The following is a 21,637-nucleotide window of genomic DNA, read 5'->3' on the forward strand; positions in this document are numbered from 1 at the left end:
ATACGCAATAATTGTCGCGCGATAAAAAATATTGAAATCGCAAAAATAAATTTATAGGTTATAATAATAAATACAGTTTTATTGATTAAAATTTTATTGGTTATTGACCTTTTTCACATGTATCCTTGACTTGAATTTAATACCAGATATAAGAAGAAAGGCGAGTTTTCCCCTTTGTGCCCTTTGCAAGTGTTTCTCTTCTCACGTAGATATATTATTCACGATGATAAATCGTGCACAAAATTTATACGTATATTATCTTGTAGTACAATTTTTTTTTTAGCATTACAATATAAAAGCGCAATTGATGTAATAAATTTCAATTTCGAAAAGCACATACATACATGCATACGTATATTTTCACATATATACATTATAAATGTATAGGGAAAGAAATAAGCGCGTTCGTCTAAACATTCCAATTTTTAAATTTTTATTTCAAACTAATACATTCAAAGATTAAATATTCGTAAAAAGTGAAAAGAGGGATTGTGCGCAATCGGATTTAAATCTTGTTCCAATCTATGTATAGCGGGCAAATTTTACAGTGATATGCATAAGGAGAATAAGGCACAAAAGGCACGAAGGAATGCGAGATATCATGCGTAAATAACTTGTGTGAAAATAACTTCGAGCAGTGGGTGTAGCGCGCCCATATACATATATGTGTGACTGTGAAGTTATACTGCTCGCGGGCCGTGGGGCGATCCAAGTCGCGGTCTCGCGCGTGCACTAGCACCACTATATTCGTCAGGGCCAGGGCGGCGCCCGGCCTGTCTATAAAGCGTCGTGACGCCGCGACGACGACTTCACTCCCATCCCCCGTTCTGTCTACTCTGCTTTTGTCAGCGTGTTACGCGTCGTCGGCAGCGAAACAAGGTGACAAAAATAAAATCCGCGCCCCAAATCGAGCCTATCTACTAGCGAATCGAATTTTTTGTCAACTTGTTGCCCGACCGTTATTCGGTGATTTAAAGATCCAATTGTTTTGACTGCGGATGCAGATTTCGGAATGAAAGTGGATCTGTAGGAAATTTGTATTTGTGTGATCATTGCCGACAAGTCAAAGTGACCCAAAAATAAAGAACATCAAGTCCGATTAACTGATGAATATGACTAACTCGAGAATATATGCTTAAATCGTATACTGTGTTTGCGGTAGAAATGAATGCAATCGTATGCAATCATTGATGTGCCATGATCCTCTCTGTTCAAATGTTGTCTTGTTTATGCAGTGGTGCATGCATCGTTATATCGAACAATTGACATAAACAGAGATGAGAGTTTTGCAGTCCAAAATTTTTTGCGATGCAAACGATGCAAATTTTGCAGTGCTGCAGATGTATAAATATCAAGAATTTCATGGTGGAATGACAATATTACAATAACATTTTGTCTACGTTAAAGTTTTATGTTTTACAATAAAAATATTACAATGTAATAAAATTGCGAAATTTCATATAGTACAAAAATCTTACAGAATATTTTATTACAAGATTTTTGTGCCATGGGAATAAAAATGTCGAAGAAGAAAAAGACAGAGAGAACTTGTTTAAAATCTTTCTAAACATTATATACATGTGTCTACATGATAAGTTTAAATTGTCTTATATTAGATATACACATGTGTAATGTGTAAAAAAAAGATTAGGAGAAAATGAGAGATATATAAAACAAAAATGCCTAAGTTTTTGATTAGCGAACATTTCGCTCATGTGTAATATGTGTATTCACAAATACATTGTCATTTACGGAGTTTCGATTGTTTATTTAGGTGGCGAGGTTCGAATCGCGTGTTACTCCCACCGATATACCTATGGCGACCATGAGCAACGGCAACGGATCAACGATGCAGGTTAACACTCGACCTGATGACATCCAAAGGCGAATCATTGGATGTGAGTTCTCCACGATGACGATTAAGTAAAATTTTTAAACATAACAAGGATATTTGCTGAAGGATATGATAGAGAAATTTTTCAATTCTATCTCATATTATTCTAATCATTGATTAGAGAAGAGAAAAAAAAATGAATAATGTACATGTAATATAGCTTTTTTTCATATCTTATTTTTATTTTGTTTGCAACAGCAACAACAAATCATGCTCACTTTGTTCAATTTACTTCATATCTTATTGCCATCTTTCTTGTATTTCTTTCATTTATTTTATTTTATCATCTTGAAATGTTATTTTGAAAAAAATGATTGATAAACGTTCCCGTAAACATCGTGCCTTTTTTTTACAAATATAAGTATTAATGATAACGATTATTTCAAACGTATAAAATATATATATATATATATATATATATATATATATATATATACAGAAGTTATAAACGAAATTCTATACATGTATCGTTGTTGTCAACCTCAAGTTCGAGAAATAAATTATTTCACGAATGTGTGTAAAGAAGGTCGAATGCAGCTGAACTGATGTGAATCACGATATTACTAACTTTAACGAACTGCCGGTATTTGACGGATAAATCTTTGTTTGCTATTGCTACTTTGATGCTGGACGAATAAATGCGGTATCGCGCATTTTGCAGTCCCGACAGTTCTAACCTGCCCATAAAAATAGTAGTTTTTCCATTTTTGCGTGGAACTTTTGTGCTATCAAAAAATAGATTATTGCTTATTAATGCATTATTGTGATTCATAAGATAAAGCGCGTACTATAATTTATTATTTATATCTTTCTGCTTTTTCTAACGTTTTAGTTTCAGAACGAGAATTTTTACATCATAATTTCTCACACATCATCTGATTTACGTTAGTAAGTCGCCTCATATCTTATCGGAAGTAAAATTTACGCGCAGCTTCGATCAAACATAGTAAGTGAAACAATCGGTTACGAGCGACTTATGCGAGGCTCCAAGTAGAAAGAATCGTGCATATACAGTCGATTTTGACGGGTTAGTCTTTCTTTGTGACTTGCGCGATCGTTATCCGGTTATATATACATATGCCTAATGTATATAGGATGTCCAAAAACTGCTCGTTCTCTCTCTCTCTCTCTCTCTCTCTCTCTCTCTCTCTCTCTCTCTCTCTCTCTCTCTCTCTATCAATATTTTTTTTACTAGAAATCTTTTCTTAATTTTTTATTTGAAATGAATCTTTTGTCTACAAAAATACCGAAAATGTTTATTTGCAATCAATTATCGAAAATAAATTTACTAATAAATTAAGCTTTGGAAATCAAATAAGATATATAATACTAATAAAATTATATTTTCCAATTAGTTTTAACAACGGCCTTTATTTGAATATATCCACGTACGGTTTAAACATTATTTATATAGACACTTGATATATTTGTGAATTGATGAAAATTTACATGTAATGATGTTTTCCCAATGTTTTCGCTTAGAAAAAGTAAAAAGCTTGAATAAAGCGAAGAAAATGACTCGATAGGTGTCTGGGCATGTGCATACATCCTGTACATGTGCAAATACACGTGAACTTGAAGCGCATTAGCATTCACCTTATACGCTTTCTATAGACTCGCTATAAACGCGCATCGTCGAATGAAATATCCAATAGAGGCCAAAATTATCTAGAGACTAGTTCGATTAGTCTCGACTCTAACAATAATGAACAACGTCGCACATTTACTTCATTTTTTCTAAAACAATGTACGGTGCCACTACCGTCGGATAATTTCTGATAATTGTCTGATAAAGCCTTGTTGTTTCTACTTTCGCAATTGATCGGATGGTGATAAGCATCGCGAAAGCGACGTAAATATCCATTTTAACAAGAAAGTAACATGCATAGTAGTTTCATATCATAATATGTAGCCGTGTATGCTAAAATTGCTGTATTTGTTATAGATAATAAATTATTTAAAAATTTAGAAATATATTACAAAAGAATTTATTTTTTTTTGCAACGTTAAATTTGTCACTCAAACTATTGAAATAAAATACTATTTATATCTGTAAATAAGTAAATAAGTATGGGGAAACGCTACATTATGCATACTTTTACAACAATTTGTATACGTATAAATAAAAAAATTAAGGAGAAAATCGAATTTACTCTCTTCCTGTGGTAGAAGAAATGTGGATTGATTATTATCATGATGATGCTTAAATATGTCGTCTTATTCTTGCAAATAAATAGGATGAGAGGAGAGCAAATAGTATGGAAAGAAAAGGAGAGAACGGTGATTAACCGACGAAAGAAAAGTTATATGGGAGAGTAGATAAGGAGATAGAGAACAAGGGACAAAATAATGACGGAGGCTGAAAGAAGGGTGACAGCCAACAATTAAGAGCGTTACGAACGCGCATCTCGCGCATGCTGCTTCGGCGAGGACAACAGCAGGGATGAACGAAAGGGAGGTTACTGGGCTGAGAGGGAGAGAGAAAGAAAGAGAGAGGTGGAAAGAATGAGAGAGAGGTAGTAACTCGATGAACGGCAACATTTAGTCGCGATGAATCGTGTGAAAGACGAATAACGTATTCCGAACCTAATCCATTCATTTTACTCTATTTTGATTCTTGAACAACAATTATCTTCGTGAAAAAAGAGAAAGAGAGAGAGAGAGAGAGAGAGAGAGAGAGAGAGAGAGAGAGATATCACATCTTGGTGGTCCCGCCCAATAAGGGTGGGCAGAACAAGAATCGGGATTAAAATCTGGGATTATTCCGAGATGACGGATGGTAAGTAATTACATTAAGTAATTACATATGAAAATTGGTAAAACGAAAAAAGCTATCGATTTAACGGAGGCGCTCTTATCTTACCTGCCGATTGCTTTTAATTTTCTCCAATGTGTTTTTAGAGTCAGAATGATTTTGTATCTCATTCTTATAATTTTTATTAGAGGCACATATAAATTTAGGAATATCTGAACTATGAAAATACTTAAAATATGTATTTATTTCTGCTCATCTATTCTTTATAATTCTGCTCATGTATCTGTAAAAAAATGTTGTATACATACAAATGCTACTTTTTTCATAAAAGTGTTATTATTCTAAATTATATTATTACATATATATAATTTCTAAATTGTTTTATTACTTATATATAATTTCTTTGAAAAGTTAAAAAATGAAAATTAGATTGCATCTTTGTTTTAAAGAGTTAAACGTATATATCTTATTTTCGTGTACCTATGACATAGAAATGTGAGTTCACGGAGATTATATCGATCGATTTTATTTCTTAATATAAATATTTTTTGTTTAATCCAGGAAATAAAGATCAATTTAAATTTTTTTACAAATTTTGTTAAATATTAATCTAAAACATAATATTGTGACTAAATCATAATTGAAAAGTTCGATAAAACCTCGTCTCTGTAGAGTTATCATTTTTTCAAATGTAGGTTGTATGTAGGTTTGCATGACGTATGTATATTGATCGGCGCATAAAGCAGTCGAAAGCATTGGTGAAATCAATGGCGATTGTACGCGTTTATCACGCACAAACACACACACACACACACACACACACACACACACACACACGCACGCACGCACGCACACAGAGGCACGCATGTGCGCACAAATGCATATATTCAATTGTGATAAAAGACAATCACCAATATTATTTTTTTAATTAGAAAAAATATATGTATACGTATCTTTTTAAACTTTTATAAACATTCGCAAATAGCTTGCATTGTATCTAAAGTCTCTGTTCTTACAACATGTTGTTTACAACATGTTGTCGTATTAACGCGTCCTATATAATTTCATATAATTACACGCATATATTCTAGATTTTATTTACTAAAGCAAAAAGAAAATAAATCAAGTAAGAAGAAAACTGCTGTTCATGCATCTCTACATTTCTAATATACTCTATAATAACTCTACAATAAATGCATATACTTTTTTGTATGTGCACGCACATATAAATTTAGTACAATATATGATTCAAATTTATGTCCAAAAATTAATGCTAAGCAATATTGTGATATAATGTTTATCTCATGATAATATCATATACGATTTTCTTATGTCTTACGCGATTAATATTGAATAAACAAATGTTGTGCGTGTATTTACACACACACACACACACACACCAAGCTAATTTAGTTGAAGTTTTATAACTAAATAAATGTGAATATTATATGATGTAATTCTTTTGTCTCTATAACGACAGAAATAATGACAATATCGTTACATATACTTATATTCATTTGCACAAAGTAATTTCACATTCTGCGTAATGATAGATGTTAACGTCGGAATATGATTGTTATTACATCCAAGAATTCTACAATATATGAGAATGAATTACATAATATTTTTTCTTGGTGATAATTTTTTCAAAAATTGCATTTTTTAATTTTCTAAAAACACATTACAAAATATTACTTTAACAAAATAAATCATTGTTGACATTATAAATCTTTTTTGTTGCATATTATTTATTTTTTCCCGGAATAGAACTTTCTGTGATGCATATTTAAAAATTTTAACTAAATAAATATTTTAATAATTAAAATTTAATTGTATAATTTCTTAATAATGATTCTAAATTGTTTAATTACTTTAGATATTAAATATTAATTCAGATTATTTTGATTATATCTTATTTTGCAATAATATGTCGTTCTCTGCCAGATTCTTATTATTAACAATAAGGAGCGTAATATAACAAAGAGCCAAATTCAGGTAGCGATTACTGAAATTAGAATAGTGCAAGTTGTGTCATCACAAGAATGTTATTCTTATTGTGACACTATCGTATATATAGTGTATATTTCAAAAATGAGATATTAGTGCCATCGGTCACACAAACAACTACGACAGTCAATAGCATTGTATATAATTATGTCGACGTTGCTATCTAATGACAACTTTTTGTAACATATTATTGTTTGATATTATTCGCCGTTCGATACTTCAATTCTTGTTCAACTATCGACAAACTGCTATAACTGAAAATTAGGTCAGTAAAGTCATTGCTTTTAGTTTGAGACTTTAGAATTTGCGAAACTCTTTTTTTTTTCTAATCTTCTAAATCTCTACACTTAATTTTCTCTTATATTATAAAAATTTGTAAAAATTAATTTTTGTAACATATGGTGTTTAAAAGAAATAAGTTTAAATCTTTCAATCATTTATTCGATTCACATATTAATTAACCTTCTTAAACATTAACGAGTCACGTTATTATTATATTGCAGCGGAGGACAGTACACAGGGAGACGCAACAGCGTGCGGGAATATTCTCGTTATATTGTCATGGATTATCGTAATTTTGACGATGCCGTTTTCTCTCTTTGTTTGTTTTAAGGTAAGATGTTGTTCAAAAAAGATTATCACACTGTTTGTCCAAAATACATGCACATAATTATTTTTGCTGCAATCTTATTAACAGATCGCAAGTTATTGAGTAACGTGCATCTATGCATGTGTACAGCTTACACGCATACACTTTCATTAACAGGCTATACTATTAATTATTCTTATATCTATAGCCTTTACTATTAATTTTACTATTAAAATTGCGATAAAATCAACCATTAATTTATACTTTTGAATGGTCTGTGCTCGCGATTAACCTGTAATTTTACACATAAATTTTATTTAATGTAAGAAATAAATTGCGCGGATTCTCAACTTCGGGAAATGAAAAAGATTATATGAGACAGCATTTATCAATACATAGTTTGAATTGAACTTCGTTTTGCGCAGAAAATTGTAAATGTGAAACCTAGAAACTAGACACCTAAGTTTGGATTCAACCTTTGTGCGGAAAGTCGCAAACCCATGTGAAACGATATAATTGTAGACCTAGTTTTGTATCTAAAGCATCAGACTATAGAGGATAGACCTTGCTTTGCGCGGAAAGTTGCAAATTCACTTTCCGCGCAAAGCAATGTCTACTCACATTGCCCGGTGCTTTAGATTCCTCACATTAAATAGAACTACCACATATATTATATGTATTAGATTATGTTATATATAATTAATAAAATCCTCATTTTAATATCCCCCGGAAAAAATGTTTGCAGGTCGTGCAGGAATACGAGAGAGCTGTCATATTTCGATTGGGACGTCTTTTATCGGGCGGTGCCAAAGGCCCTGGTAAGATATTAAAATCATTTAATTGTATTAATTCATTTAGTTTCACAAAAGACGGACACAATCTATTTAATTCATTACTACACAATATTTGTAACTGCGCGGTTATATGTATAAAAAAACTTTTAAAATTGTATAATTTTTTAACGCACAATGTTTGATTGTAAAATTCATAATACAATTGAATAATTTAGTTAGGAATACTATACAATGTTCTCTTTTCTCCTTATTATATTGCGCAACTCTTAAATTCTGTCAATTATTAAAGGAAACCTTAATTATATAGCTCTAATTATATACTTCTCTCTCTAGGAATCTTTTTTATTCTGCCATGCGTGGACAATTACGCGCGCGTTGATCTACGAACGCGAACATATGATGTACCTCCGCAAGAGGTAAAATCTCATTCATTAAAAAAAATATATATATATATATATATATATATATATATATATTAAAAGTAATACTGTAAAAATGAATACACTTCTAATGCTCTTCCCCCCTCCCCCGCTTCTCTCTTTCTCTCTCTCTCTCTCTCTTTTTGCCCTCTCCCTCTTTCTCATCTAAGAAATGGTTATATCTGAAAAATTATACTTTTCAAAAATTTCCTTTCTGCATTATTTATGCTAGATAATAATTTTTCGATCAGACTAATAACAATATAAGAACGCAACATATATTTCACCTTACGCGTCTTATGAATTATTCAATAAATTAGAAAAATAAGAATTGGAAAACTAAAAACAATGCCAACAAAATAAAAATTTTCACACATATAAGAACACTAATAAATATTTGTGTAAAACTTAATTTAGATCCATTTACTCGTTTAAATTACTCGTAAAAATTATTTGCTAAGAATTGTAGAAAAATATTATCTTTTTTTTTTTTTCTTTTTATAAATTACCCATTTTTCTTTGTTTCTTGCAGTTGATTTCAGAAAATATTCACGAAAAATTTTGTCAAATTAGAAAAAATATTAACTACAACTATTTTCTTTTACGAAGACGTCAAAAACTATATAATATTTTGTAATACTTTAATTTTTTTTATAATCTAAATTTATTTATTTGATTTTTCAAATAGTATAAATATACAAAATATGTTTTTTTTTTAATTTCAACAGTTTTTTGTTACTATTGTAAAACATCCTTAATAATAAGCACATGTAAAAATCTTATCATCAAATATTACTATTATTATCAGGCTACTTATTAGTTCTTCAACATCTTTGAACATATCATTGTTAAGTGATTATTGTTTGAGTCATTGATCATTTAAACTTAAAATTATGCTAAAATATTAATTTATTTATTTTTATCTACAATTTATCTATCTATTCATACTTATTTGTATTAGGTATTGACAAAAGACAGCGTTACAGTATCCGTCGACGCAGTGGTTTACTATCGCGTTAATAACGCGACAATTTCGATTGCGAATGTGGAAAACGCACATCATAGCACGAGATTACTGGCCCAAACAACCCTGAGGAATACTATGGGGACGCGACCACTTCATGAAATATTGAGCGAACGTGAAACAATCTCTGGAAATATGCAGGTATGTCAAAAAGAATTTGACGCCAACTATTTTTTTGCACCGTTTGCGTATGATCATATTATTGAGGTATCAAATTTTTGAGAATAATGTCAAAATTATAATATGACATAGTTTTGGATATTTAAAACCTTGCTAGAAATTATTTCAATATAATACTTACATTCATTTTGCAATTCTTGATCAAAATTATCCAAATTGAAATAAAATAAAAAAACTTAACGTTTACCAATACGTGACACGCAACGATGGAATAATATAGCATTGATTTATAAAATATAAATATATTCAAATTATAAAAAGCAGTGTATTTAAAAGAATTAACGTATTAAAACATAATTATCACATGCATACAATTAAATTTTATATTTATTCCTTAAATAAAGATATTTAATATAAAACGTTTTTAAATTAAACAATAAATATTTTTTGATCACTGTGCCTATAAATATTTTTTATCATTCATTGATACTCTTCAATTCGAGATGTGAGACTCAGATCTCTGTTAATAGCTGACTTGAAATCGTATTGACCAATATTAAAATTGGTCAAGTTCTTTAAGCAATATATGTTGATACAGTTTATAAGAAATACTCTAAGAAAAGAAATGTTTTATAATATATATTAATCACATCTTAATATAACTATTACAAATATATTAGGTTTCTCTAGACGAAGCTACTGATACATGGGGAATAAAAGTAGAACGAGTCGAAATGTAAGTAATGTAACACAAGTCACTTTTATTATATAATGGCAATAATAATTAATTGTATATTTTATATATAGTGCTCATTATTTTATGATAATATAATGATAATTATCTCACACACACACACACACACACACACACACACACACACACACACACACGCACGCACGCACGCACGCACGCACACACACACACACACACACAAAAGTTTTATAAAAACTTTTACAATAATAATAACATTGAGAGAGTTTATATATGTATATATATATATATATATATATATATATATGCATATGTGTGTGTGTGTTGGTGTGTAAAGCAATTTTTATATTATTTACATAGCAAAGACGTACGTCTACCTGTTCAACTACAGCGAGCCATGGCGGCAGAAGCCGAAGCTGCACGTGAAGCACGAGCTAAAGTAAGCCATGTCAATAAAAACTTTTATTATTTTGTTTGCAACGTCGAATTTACAACCATATTATAATTATTTGCTTAGGTGATTGCTGCGGAAGGTGAACAAAAGGCTAGCAGGGCTTTAAGAGAGGCATCGGAGGTTATTGGCGATTCTCCTGCTGCTTTGCAGCTCCGTTATTTGCAGGTAAACTACTATATTATTATCATTAATTTCAAATATTGTGATTAATTTATTATTCTCGATTAGACAGATTGCTGTCAAAATAATCTACCATTGCCATCACTGTCCTTGTGCGTATATATCTCTTACGAGTTCTTTGCACTTTTCTCTGAATTTTAGACACTGAACACGATATCGGCGGAGAAGAATTCTACCATTGTGTTTCCGCTACCGATTGATATGCTGACTTATTTCATGAAAGCTTTACCGAAGGAATAATTGCGCAAAAGAATGTCGCGTTTACGAGATATAATAATAGACAAAAAAGGAAGGGCGATTTTCTTTAAACTCTCTAAGAAATAAGGAGTTTTGTTTGACGATCTGTCCATGTATGTATTTAATAAGCTTGCATATTATATATCTTAACGATGGAGAGTTGCCATTATTTGACCAATTTGACAATTTCAAATTTAACAGAATGTAATCGTAAAGAGTGATTATTGCGCAGTTAGTACTTGTAACTTGTATTGTGTATAATTTTATCGCACAAGATCAATTCGAAGAATTCTATACAGTATAGACTGTAAAAAAACATATTTTTGGAAAATCTTACAAAGTTACTTTACACATTTTTGTAAAACGTATATAAACGTTTGTTCATAGCACGGATATAAAACGTAATTGAACGTCATCGATATTTGCGTATTTTTTCGATTTTACGTATGTTTCCCAATTTTGACACGGCAATAATTCCACTTGCGTTAAATATATGTATATTTGTAGTTAACAGTCAAATGGAAAAAATATACACAGATTAACAATCCGTTCACAAATCTCGCACTGCCACTAACATCAAATTATACTTGTACAACTGCGATTAATTTTGCGATATAATTAATTGATCGGTCGATTACTATAAACAAAATTTATTTCGCACAATAATTAATCGATAAATGTTAAGAAGCAGTTATTTTTATCTTGCTAATTTTATAAAAGACACACATATGCACATGACAATATTGAATTATATTATCAGAATTGATTAACACAATCAACAATTCTTTAAACTTTGCCTATTTCACCTAGGGCATTAAATCATATTTCGTCAAGTTTAAATCAAGAGATATAATTCAACATATTCTTCGATAACTTAAGGAATTACTGTATTTAACGTATTCTTCGATAACTTAAGGAATACCTGTACTTTAGAGGCCTGTGATGATTATTTGATCCAACATTGGCAACTCTCACTAGATATTTCTACATATACATACATTATTGTTTACACGATTATATATTTACTAATATATATTTGGATATATGATGTCTCTCTTGTTTGGAAAAAAGACCAAAAAATCGGATTATATGATCTCGGAGAGAATAAACAGTATTATTGAGAGAGATGAAATATTAATCGAAACAATAATTGAAAGTGAATAAGCAACAAAAAAAAACACTCATAATGCAATAATATCGCATTATCGAATCAAAGATACGTGTACGTCATTGTACTAACATTTTCACATATTTTGCTGGCTATCTGTTTTATAAAATCAAAAATATTTTATTCATTTTCTATTATTCTATCTTTCTATAAAACTACCATTGCGCTTATGTCTTACTAGCCCGCAATTATTTAAACTTGTGATTTTATTTATTTATTTATTTTATGTTGTAAATATTTTCCATGCTTATATAGTCGATGTAAGAGAGATCAACTTTTCACATTTTAACATGATAATTGCTTAAAGGCAGAATTATTCAATGTATTGATTTATATTGAATGAAACAATGTGAAAATTGTCGTGATGTTTCAAAAGACTTATAACGAAAATTTATTGTAACTGTGATCGCCGTTAGACTATATGATAAAATCAGTTTATACTTATCTTGACTGATACTTTTAAAGAAGAAGATTGTGATCGCTTTTTATTCTTCCGCATTTTAATATAAATGCGAGAAACATCTCTGTCTGATTAGAATAGATCACACTATATTTTGACCAATATGTAAAATAATAATGGATAACACTTGAGTAATAAATACCGATGCACAGTTAAGTGATATAATTAGCGAATTTAACATTATTTCTGCTAAAAAGCTTACAATTGCATTTCATGAAATTGAAAGAGCATAAATATTTAAAAAATTTTGAAAAATTATTCGAAGAATTAATTGAAAAAATTCATCGTTTTAGGAATATATAATATTTACATCTTATATCCTCAATAATATACAAATTATAAAAATTTTATATACCGTGCTCTTTGCTCTCTCTCTCTCTCTCTCTCTCTCTCTCTCTCTCTCTCTCTCTCTCTCTTTTCTCTTCTTTCCCTCTTTTTTTTTTTATCAAAAATAATGTTAATGTAAATTTTTAAGACAACTAATTATTTTTGCGAATAACCATGTATGTAAGTACACCTATATAAAATGATGTCATCCGATCTATCTTCTGGATTTATGTAATCATCTATGTTACTCACTTCCCTCCTCCATAGCATACACACACATACACATCTGGATTTATGTAATCACCTATAATATGCGCGCACACGCGCGGATAATACGTGCGTATTTTCATTCTATAATCATATTTAAATATTACTAGTTTATATATTTTATCAGGAAAAGATGGAAAAAACTCTCTGCTTTTATTTAATGTATAAATGCTTGTATACATCTATAATTTAAGCCATTTTAAGCGTTGGCTTAAGTTCTTTTGATGAGTCTACCAAGCTGTTAATAATTCGAAGTTTGTGAAAGTTTTGTGAATATTATAATATTATATTCATAATATTTTACCGCTATTATTCTCTACATTAGACCAATAAGTTTCGATAACGGAACATTAACACAATTTTTATAGCGGTTATCATTATTGTATCGTTTTTTATTGTTTTTAACATTGTATATTTTATTATATGGGGAAAAAGATTCTACATAAAAACAGAATATCTATTAAAAATTTAAAAGATGTATTTTTTTTTTCTTCTACAGGATTGTTGTTTAATCTACAAGAATGTGTACGTTATAATAAATTTAACATTTACGCATTAAAAAAGATATATTCGTGTGAAGAGAAATACGTATGTGTGTGTGTGTGCGCGCGCGCACGTGTACACACACACACACACACACACACACACACACACACACACACACACATATAGTGTGTGTGTGTGTGTGTGTGTATTTTTGTTGATTTATGACGTCACTTCTTTACATAAAACTAAGAATTAAGCTATCAAGTTCTTTTTTCTTATTTAAGCTAATTCTTCATAAATCAACACAGCTACAAAAAAATGTGTTACAAATTTTAAAATAAAAATTGATATTCCGCAAACTTGTGTTTCAGTCCTTCAATTTTATCATGATCCTTATTTTAATTTTGTTGTACATGGCTGTTGCACATAATTAAGGCAGAAACCTTTATTTCCAATATCGCCTGGTGCCTCGGTACTGTCCGTGTGAAAAATTAATCGGAACGGCTTTACAGTACCTAAAAGAGTAATTGAAAAAACTATATAGAAACTGATGATAAAGAATATAGGATATATAATACAAGATAAAGAAAAAATTCCGGACCCCTGAAATATCTGGAGGAGGAGTGGGATAGATCTTTTTGAAATCTTCTCAAAATACTATAATAAAGTATTTTTTTTATTAAATATTTTTTGAATTATTTTGTATCATAATCTGACATATTTCGATATAAAAAATAAGATACTTTATAAAATATTTAGTTTTCAATAATCTTAACGTGATGTTTTTATGTACAGAATAATGAGACAAATCATTTATCATCCTCTTAATATTTTATTTTAAATATAATAATGAAAAATATGATATATATAACTTTAAGAGTGTTCATAACTTTTCATTGCAAATAAATTTATATTTTTTTCATTGTTATATATAAAATAATACACAAAATATTAAAAAAATAAAAATAATAAAAAATAATAAAAAAATTTTATTATTTTTAGTCTGTCTTGAGAATACGTATAATATATACTACACGAAACGCGAGACTGCACGATTTATATGTTTAAAAATTTTAAGAAAAATGTATAATATTCCATATACTAAGATTCCACGTATACTAGAATAATAATACAGATATCTAATCCAAAACTTACTAATAACAGATGATGAATTCAGATTCTGAGGTTCCGAATTGAAGGTACCGCCACATAATCGATCAGCGCATATCGACGGCATCATGGGCATCCGGCCCAAATTGATAGCGCACGGTATCGATAACCAATCGGTCAAACAAGATGCTCCTGTCATTGATACTATTTGCGTGTTTTGTGTATTTCCAGTCAGCGTAAATGCATTGTTACGCATTATTTGACCCGCTGCGCCTGCCGTGGTAGACATCATCCCTTGAGCTGTAAATAAATCACACATAGCATTAGATAGCATTATCAATATTGTGTATGTGTGTATGTGTGCAGGATCTCTCTCTCTCTCTCTCTCTCTCTCTTTCTTTGTCGCAAGACCGTATATATATATATATATATATATATATATATTACATGTTTATTTTTGCAATCATTGAAGAAAATATATTTGAAGAAAAAATTGTTTTAAAATTTCACGTTACATCTAAAAAAAATTTTCTTAAGATCATAATTTTTGAGATTTTACTGATATCTTTTTAATATATACATTTGTATATCTATATACTTTTTGTATTTTTTTCTTCATGTATTATATATATGTACATTATTATTAGATATGAGTATTTTTCTTTTGTACCGTCGTCAGTACACGCCATGTATTGAATTCCGCAAAAGTTTCTCTCCATTCTGATGCATATACTGTAATCTTGATTCGACAACTGCAATCCGGTCATCGGATCGTAATTAAAGGATTTTACTTGACCAGAAACTCCTGTGAAATACTGGAGACAACCCTCTTCGGCTCGGTATATCGTACTGCATTGTATCTGCGAGATGCGAACCTTCCATGATCGTGGAAATGAACTGCCACTCGTGACAAAAGTCAAAGTTACCGGATTAGTTTGTCCGACACCCGTATCTATGTACACTATAAAGAGTACTTACGCTTGTAAATCAAAAATTTGATAACAATATTAACAATAAAAAGATAAAGTAAGTAATAATATACTTACTTTTCTTTTTTCTCAAAATACTTACTATGATTTCCGTTATTGTTACCGCATATCGTTGGTACTGGATTGCCACCAGAAACGATAAATTGATCGTAAGTGCAGACATTATTCGTCGTTTCCGGCCCCCTAATATTAAATTGTTCAAAGTCTAATCTGCAATAAAAAGTAAGATCAAATAAGAAGCCAAGCTCTCTTTTCTTTAAAACTTTTACACTCCGAATATATGTTTGTGTATGTGTTCTTTTAAATAATTATAAATTCCTTAAAAACTAGAAAAATTATTATTAAGCGCCCTATACATATGTATATTCTTAAAAACTATACCGATATTGGCATACATCTGGATGCGACTTTACTAGTGTCACTTGACATGATTCCATACCGTCAAAAGTAGACGGATAATTTGGATTGACAAAGTATGTATTGTTGTCAGCAGTCAATCCACCACAAGACACAGTGACTGTCAAAAGTAAAGAATAAAAAGATAAGTTGAAATATTTTTTTTATATCATAAAAATGTCTAATGTGTCTGTGATCTCTAAGAAGTGTTCAATGTGAAAACTGATCAACATAAGAAAAGTCGAATTTATTTATTTATAAATTTACCTATGCAACACACTCCATAACCATTTGCACAGACACCGCTGGAGGTACCACCACGTTGCATGCATTCCGCCGCCGCGACGCATGTGCCGTTCTCTCCATTTAATCCACCGCAAATGCTATTGTCGAACTTCACCAATGTGAACAGCGAGAAGACTATTGGGTGAGCAATAATCCCATAATATATCTTTCCTTTACGTCAAGTATATACTGTCGAGTATTTACTCTACAGTACGTCACTTACGTCTTTTCTCTCTGGCGATATGTGTCCAATTATTGTTGTAAAGTTTCGGCAATTCCCATTTACGTTTCGCCGCCGTTTCTTGAATTGAAGTGGTAGCACTATTATCATTTTTCTGCCACAACCATCTTCTATTCGAAATCCTATGCCTGCCGTAATCCCAAGCATTCACGTAAATATTAAACATGATGCAGCATATGAAAAACGTGATTAACGACCGATTTCTGATCATTTTAGGAAGCTTAATTTGTTTTGAAGCTTGATATGTTGAGAGAAAGGCGATGTTGAAAAATTTAAACACTACGTTATATCGTTATATTGTAAGGAAAACTATCGTTTTTTTATTAAATTTTTCTTATAAAATTCTATATAAATTTCTTTTTCAAGTCAAAATATTACAATTTTCAAAGACCGACTGTTTAGTTTCTTGTACGGAACATGTCAACTATCTATTATAGATCCAAGGTGTCAAGTCTAATATACCCAAACACTGTTTACACGGTCTGCATACCATGCAGTAAATTGTAACGACTGACAATGAGAGTTAAGCTTAATCCACATAAAAATTTCAAGGGAAAGTCGAGAAATTTAATTGATGCCCGGAATAACAAGCATTGTATTTGTCTTCTGTCATGAATCGAGATAAGTGCTGTACTTTCTCGTCACCTCAAAATGTGCGATTATAATCGCTACGTTGAGTAAGAGACACGTTAAAGTACGAGCTTTATGAGCAAAGTTTTTTATATATTATTTCGACATCATGTGCATATAGCATAATTATAATTACGAGATAAGATAATATAAATGTTTATATAAAAAATATATTTTTATAAAGAAATTTTTAATGGAAATAATTCAAATATAATATAATAAATTTTTCAACTATTATATTTGCTTATTTTTTTAATTTAATTTAATTTTTTTTTTTTATCATATGAAGAAGAAAAAGAGAAACAGAATGGGAGAGAAAAGAAGAAGAGAAGCAAAAAAAGATGAAGGAAAGAAACAAAGAGGAAGAGAGAAAAAGAATAAAAAGAGAAAGAAAATTTTTTATTCCACAATTGTTAAAGTAAATTTTGAGAGTGCTTATAGCGACATAGATAGGTAAATATTATCTCTATCAATGAGAATTTTGTAATTGTATTGATTTCTTTAATTTAATCATAGCTTCATAGACAATTACTCATTTATAGGAAAGATAAACCTATTACGCGATATTAGACCGATAGATATCAAAAATATAATGATATTTCTTGAAGAGGAAATACTTTGCATTGAAATTATTGTATTAAATTTTATAACAATTGTTTCGACTCAATTGATATTGTTACAATTTTCAAATCGAGAAATAATTTTCTTGACATTTGTGTGTGTGTGTGTGTGTGTGTGTGTGTACGTGTAGAAGATAAATATAAACATGTAACATATTACACATATTGCAATATTTCCTTTTGGTACTCACATGCTCAGCTTTTTGGTTATTCATCGGCAATGCAATTTATGTCGTGCACGTACAATATCTAAAATTATATGTAATTATTGTAATCAAATTATTGTCCGCTGCGCGCATAATATAAAACTGCTACGATTTTTACATACATAAAAGGATAAAATATATATTCTGCTTGATAAAAAATATATAAATATTTAAAGTTACATATTAATTTTTCACACAATTTAATTACTACATAATTTCGAAAAGTAAATTTATGATTAAATATACACACACATGTATGTGCATAGACGTATATACTCTATGATATGAATAATATATTACATATACGTATATTCATATATATATATATATATATATATATATATATATATATATATATATATATATATATATATACATACATACACGCACACACACACACACACACACACACGCACACGCACACACGCACACACACACACACACACACACACACACGCACACGCGCGCACGCACGCACGCACACCACACACACACACACACACACACACATCTTATCTTTTGATTATGTGTGCGTGTATATATATATATATATATATATATATATATATATATATATATACACAGCACAATATACAGCAATTTAAAAGTTCATAATAATAAAAATAATTAAAAACTTATTAAGCACAATGCAACCTACAGATGAGATTATAGATATTATATGTGTATGAGTAAATAAAGTACGGAAAATTGTCGCTAAAAGCATGCAGAGATTACAACCTAGATGAAAAGATTTTTGTCATCCTTTCATTCTAGATTGGATAAATTAGACATCGTGGTTGGTGGTTGGAGCGCTGTGCGACCGGACCGCCTGCGCCGACGCTATTGTGCCAACGATTCCGAACGAATTGCGATTGCGAACGGCAGACGGCAGACGGCAAATGGCAGACAAATATGTAATGTGGGCTTGAAGTTTGAGTGGGTTTCATTTGGTGGGCTTGGGCTTGAGTGAGCTATCTGCTACCCTACATCAGGCTCCATCGGTACGATCGTAGAGAACGACGGTGGCGAAGAGGCGAGGAGACGAAGGCGCGGCGAGGCGAGGCGAGGCGAGAACAGCCGAAATGGAGGAGAGCCAAACATCGGAAAGTGTCGCCGTGCTACCGGACATGTCCGAACCGTTGACGAGCGAGACCGAGGAGGCGACCGCGCTGACGAGTGAGCACGAGGCACATCCCGTCGCGGTCACGGCGAGTGTTACTTCGGTGCCGGGCGTACCGGGCGTTCCCGGAGTTGGTGTGCCGGTTTCTTTACCTGTAGGTTCCATCATCGGCGTATCCAATTCGACTCATGGCGCGACCTTCAACGTCATCACCTCAGATCAGCTACAGGTATACCCGTAAAATCCAGATTAACACGCCGTGGACGTGGAGAGACGCACCGAGTATTGTGGCAATTTTACGATAAAGTATATATAAGAGAGGACTATTATTTTTCTTATGTGTTATTTTATCCGCGATGATGCTCATATGATGCGTACGAGTGCGCCTGTTCAACGCGATGACAATCTGATAACACGTGCTGTTTCATCAACAACGAGCTTGGCGCTCGATACATTACGATTTTCGTTCAATTTATGTTACCAATTTTTATTCTTTTTATTTATTTACTTTTTTTCTGTCTTTATTTTTTTTCCTAAATCACGAGACAGCTTTGAGATATTACGCAATTCCCAATCTAAATAAAACGCAAATCTGATATATAGCTCAAAGATAGCACAAAATCGATCCAGACTGATATTGTAGCACAAATCGATTCAAAATCAATGCGAACATCTAGTTTCTTATGTTTACAAATGTAGTGCACCTCTGGCAATCATATAGCATTTCTATTATAAACATTAATCAAATTTCTCTAAAATATAAAAACATGTAAAAACATACAATATATATTGTATCTATGTGTATATGATATGTGTGTGTGTGTGTTTGTGTGTGTGTGTGTGTGTGTGTGTGTATGTGTAAGTAAATATAATATATAAATTATATTCATTATTTGCGCAGCTGCCAGGTTCAGGACAATTCAAACAAATGCTATGCGTTGATAATGGTTTCATCTGTGACTCGCGTCATGATAAAGACTCGGATCCTTTACGTTGGAATGGTGAGCTGAAGGCAACCCACATAGTGATTCAAAATAGTGCGGATGAAACAGAATCGGAACAGATACATGTATCCACACCCAATTCTCAGCCAATATACAGTTGGTCTGAATCTGCAAATTTAGCGGTTTTACCTGTCAGATGTAAGAACACAAATGCAGAATTGCATAAGAGTAGATTCGGCTCTGGCGGCAGAGGTCGTTGTATCAAAGTTGGCTCAGAGTGGTATACGCCTAGTGAATTCGAGGCTCTCTGTGGAAGGGCGTCTAGCAAAGACTGGAAACGAAGTATTCGATTTGGTGGAAGAAGTTTGCAAACCCTCATCGACGAACAAATCTTAAAACCGCATGCCACTTCCTGTACTTGCGCAGCGTGTTGCGATGATGACAGCGCGGTAAGTAAATAAAATATTTGTTTTAAAATTTCCTGTTTGAAAGAAACTCAAGTTCCAATTACACAACATTATCAATCTGTTTAGACAGGACCGGTGCGATTGTTTACTCCGTATAAGCGTCGGAGGAGAACTAGGGATCCATCTGACGGAGATGCTCCCTTGCGTAAACATAAAATTGAAAATTCACGAGATGGCAGCAATAATGACGAAAGCGGCGACGAGGTCGTTGTGCCTGACAAAGAGGTCTGGCCACAATTTGTTTCCACAGATGGTGGGCTGGTTGTACAACAATCTCAGGAACAGGATTCTGTCGTGCAAAATGCACATCAAACGGAGAATGGTCAAGGCGACGACATTTTTAAGAAATTCGATGAATTGTCAAATAAAATGATAAAATTAGCTTACGAATTTAGACGTACTTTGGAAGAAGTGAAGGAAATAAACAGACAGCAGAGAAGAGAGCAGGCACTGGTCGCACAACTCGGTGGACGGACGGATGTTATCGAAACTGTTGGACTACAACCAGCATCCGATGCACATAATAAAAAGGTAAAAAAAATACAGGAAAAGATATTTTATTTTCTATTTTCATGATGAAAAGAGAAAGAAAATAATAATAATAATAATAATGAATTTTAGTGTGCCAACTGCAATCGAGAAGCATTCGCAGAATGTTCCCTATGTAGACGAACGCCATATTGTTCTACATTTTGTCAACGTAAGGATTGGGCAAGTCATCAGATGGAATGTGTGA

At 31.5% G+C, this 21,637-nt stretch overlaps 3 protein-coding genes across 6 annotated transcripts in view; 2 read left to right on the forward strand and 1 right to left on the reverse strand.

Moving 5' to 3' along the window:
* The first annotated feature begins 747 nt into the window (after window positions 1–747).
* LOC126855781 (band 7 protein AGAP004871) lies at window positions 748–12,317 on the forward strand. 2 transcript variants are annotated; one of them, XM_050603721.1, is made up of 10 exons: window positions 748–879; window positions 1,775–1,898; window positions 7,160–7,269; window positions 7,991–8,063; window positions 8,373–8,455; window positions 9,420–9,623; window positions 10,283–10,338; window positions 10,675–10,753; window positions 10,832–10,933; window positions 11,090–12,317. In XM_050603721.1, exons 2-10 carry the CDS (start codon window positions 1,817–1,819, stop codon window positions 11,186–11,188), a joined length of 888 nt encoding a protein of 295 aa, XP_050459678.1. In that variant the 5' UTR covers window positions 748–879; window positions 1,775–1,816; the 3' UTR covers window positions 11,189–12,317. The 2 variants fall into 2 exon arrangements, with proteins under 2 accessions (XP_050459678.1, XP_050459679.1); XM_050603722.1 differs by lacking the exons at window positions 748–879; window positions 1,775–1,898 and adding an exon at window positions 4,649–4,673.
* A 1,773-nt stretch (window positions 12,318–14,090) lies between these two features.
* LOC126855779 (uncharacterized) lies at window positions 14,091–19,431 on the reverse strand. Of its 3 annotated transcripts, XM_050603719.1 has the most exons (9): window positions 19,109–19,431; window positions 18,356–18,413; window positions 16,897–17,042; window positions 16,656–16,808; window positions 16,374–16,509; window positions 16,075–16,202; window positions 15,674–15,964; window positions 15,049–15,303; window positions 14,091–14,408 (listed from the first exon to the last, which is right to left on the reverse strand). In XM_050603719.1, coding segments are annotated over exons 2-9 (1,233 nt in total). In that variant the 5' UTR covers window positions 18,358–18,413; window positions 19,109–19,431; the 3' UTR covers window positions 14,091–14,286. The 3 variants fall into 3 exon arrangements, with proteins under 3 accessions (XP_050459676.1, XP_050459675.1, XP_050459674.1); XM_050603718.1 differs by lacking the exon at window positions 18,356–18,413; XM_050603717.1 differs by lacking the exons at window positions 18,356–18,413; window positions 19,109–19,431 and having other exon boundaries at window positions 16,897–17,348.
* The window catches only part of LOC126855782 (deformed epidermal autoregulatory factor 1), a 3,149-nt gene continuing 943 nt past the window's right edge, over window positions 19,432–21,637 (forward strand). The window contains exons 1-4 of the mRNA XM_050603724.1: window positions 19,432–19,719; window positions 20,392–20,883; window positions 20,968–21,432; window positions 21,523–21,637. The exon at window positions 21,523–21,637 is cut by the window's right edge and continues 943 nt beyond it. Coding sequence (XP_050459681.1) covers window positions 19,453–19,719; window positions 20,392–20,883; window positions 20,968–21,432; window positions 21,523–21,637 — 1,339 coding nt within the window. The 5' untranslated portion in view covers window positions 19,432–19,452. The remainder of the gene's footprint in view (window positions 19,720–20,391; window positions 20,884–20,967; window positions 21,433–21,522) is intronic.

Source organism: Cataglyphis hispanica, chromosome 17 (assembly GCF_021464435.1).
Source record: "Cataglyphis hispanica isolate Lineage 1 chromosome 17, ULB_Chis1_1.0, whole genome shotgun sequence".
In the NCBI taxonomy this organism is placed as follows: Eukaryota; Metazoa; Arthropoda; class Insecta; order Hymenoptera; family Formicidae; genus Cataglyphis; species Cataglyphis hispanica.

Bases quoted from the DNA above. Each gene is read 5' to 3' on its own strand.
- LOC126855781 (XM_050603721.1), top strand. From the start codon at position 1,817: ATGGCGACCATGAGCAACGGCAACGGATCAACGATGCAGGTTAACACT. The intron at 7,270-7,990 runs GTAAGATGTTGT...AAATGTTTGCAG, and splicing joins CTCTCTTTGTTTGTTTTAAG to GTCGTGCAGGAATACGAGAG. The intron at 10,339-10,674 runs GTAAGTAATGTA...TTATTTACATAG, and splicing joins AAAGTAGAACGAGTCGAAAT to CAAAGACGTACGTCTACCTG.
- LOC126855779 (XM_050603717.1), bottom strand. From the start codon at position 17,125: ATGATCAGAAATCGGTCGTTAATCACGTTTTTCATATGCTGCATCATG. The intron at 15,304-15,673 runs GTACAAAAGAAA...ATTTATTTACAG, and splicing joins CATGGCGTGTACTGACGACG to CTCAAGGGATGATGTCTACC. The intron at 14,409-15,048 runs GTAAGTTTTGGA...TTACTCTTTTAG, and splicing joins GAATTCATCATCTGTTATTA to GTACTGTAAAGCCGTTCCGA.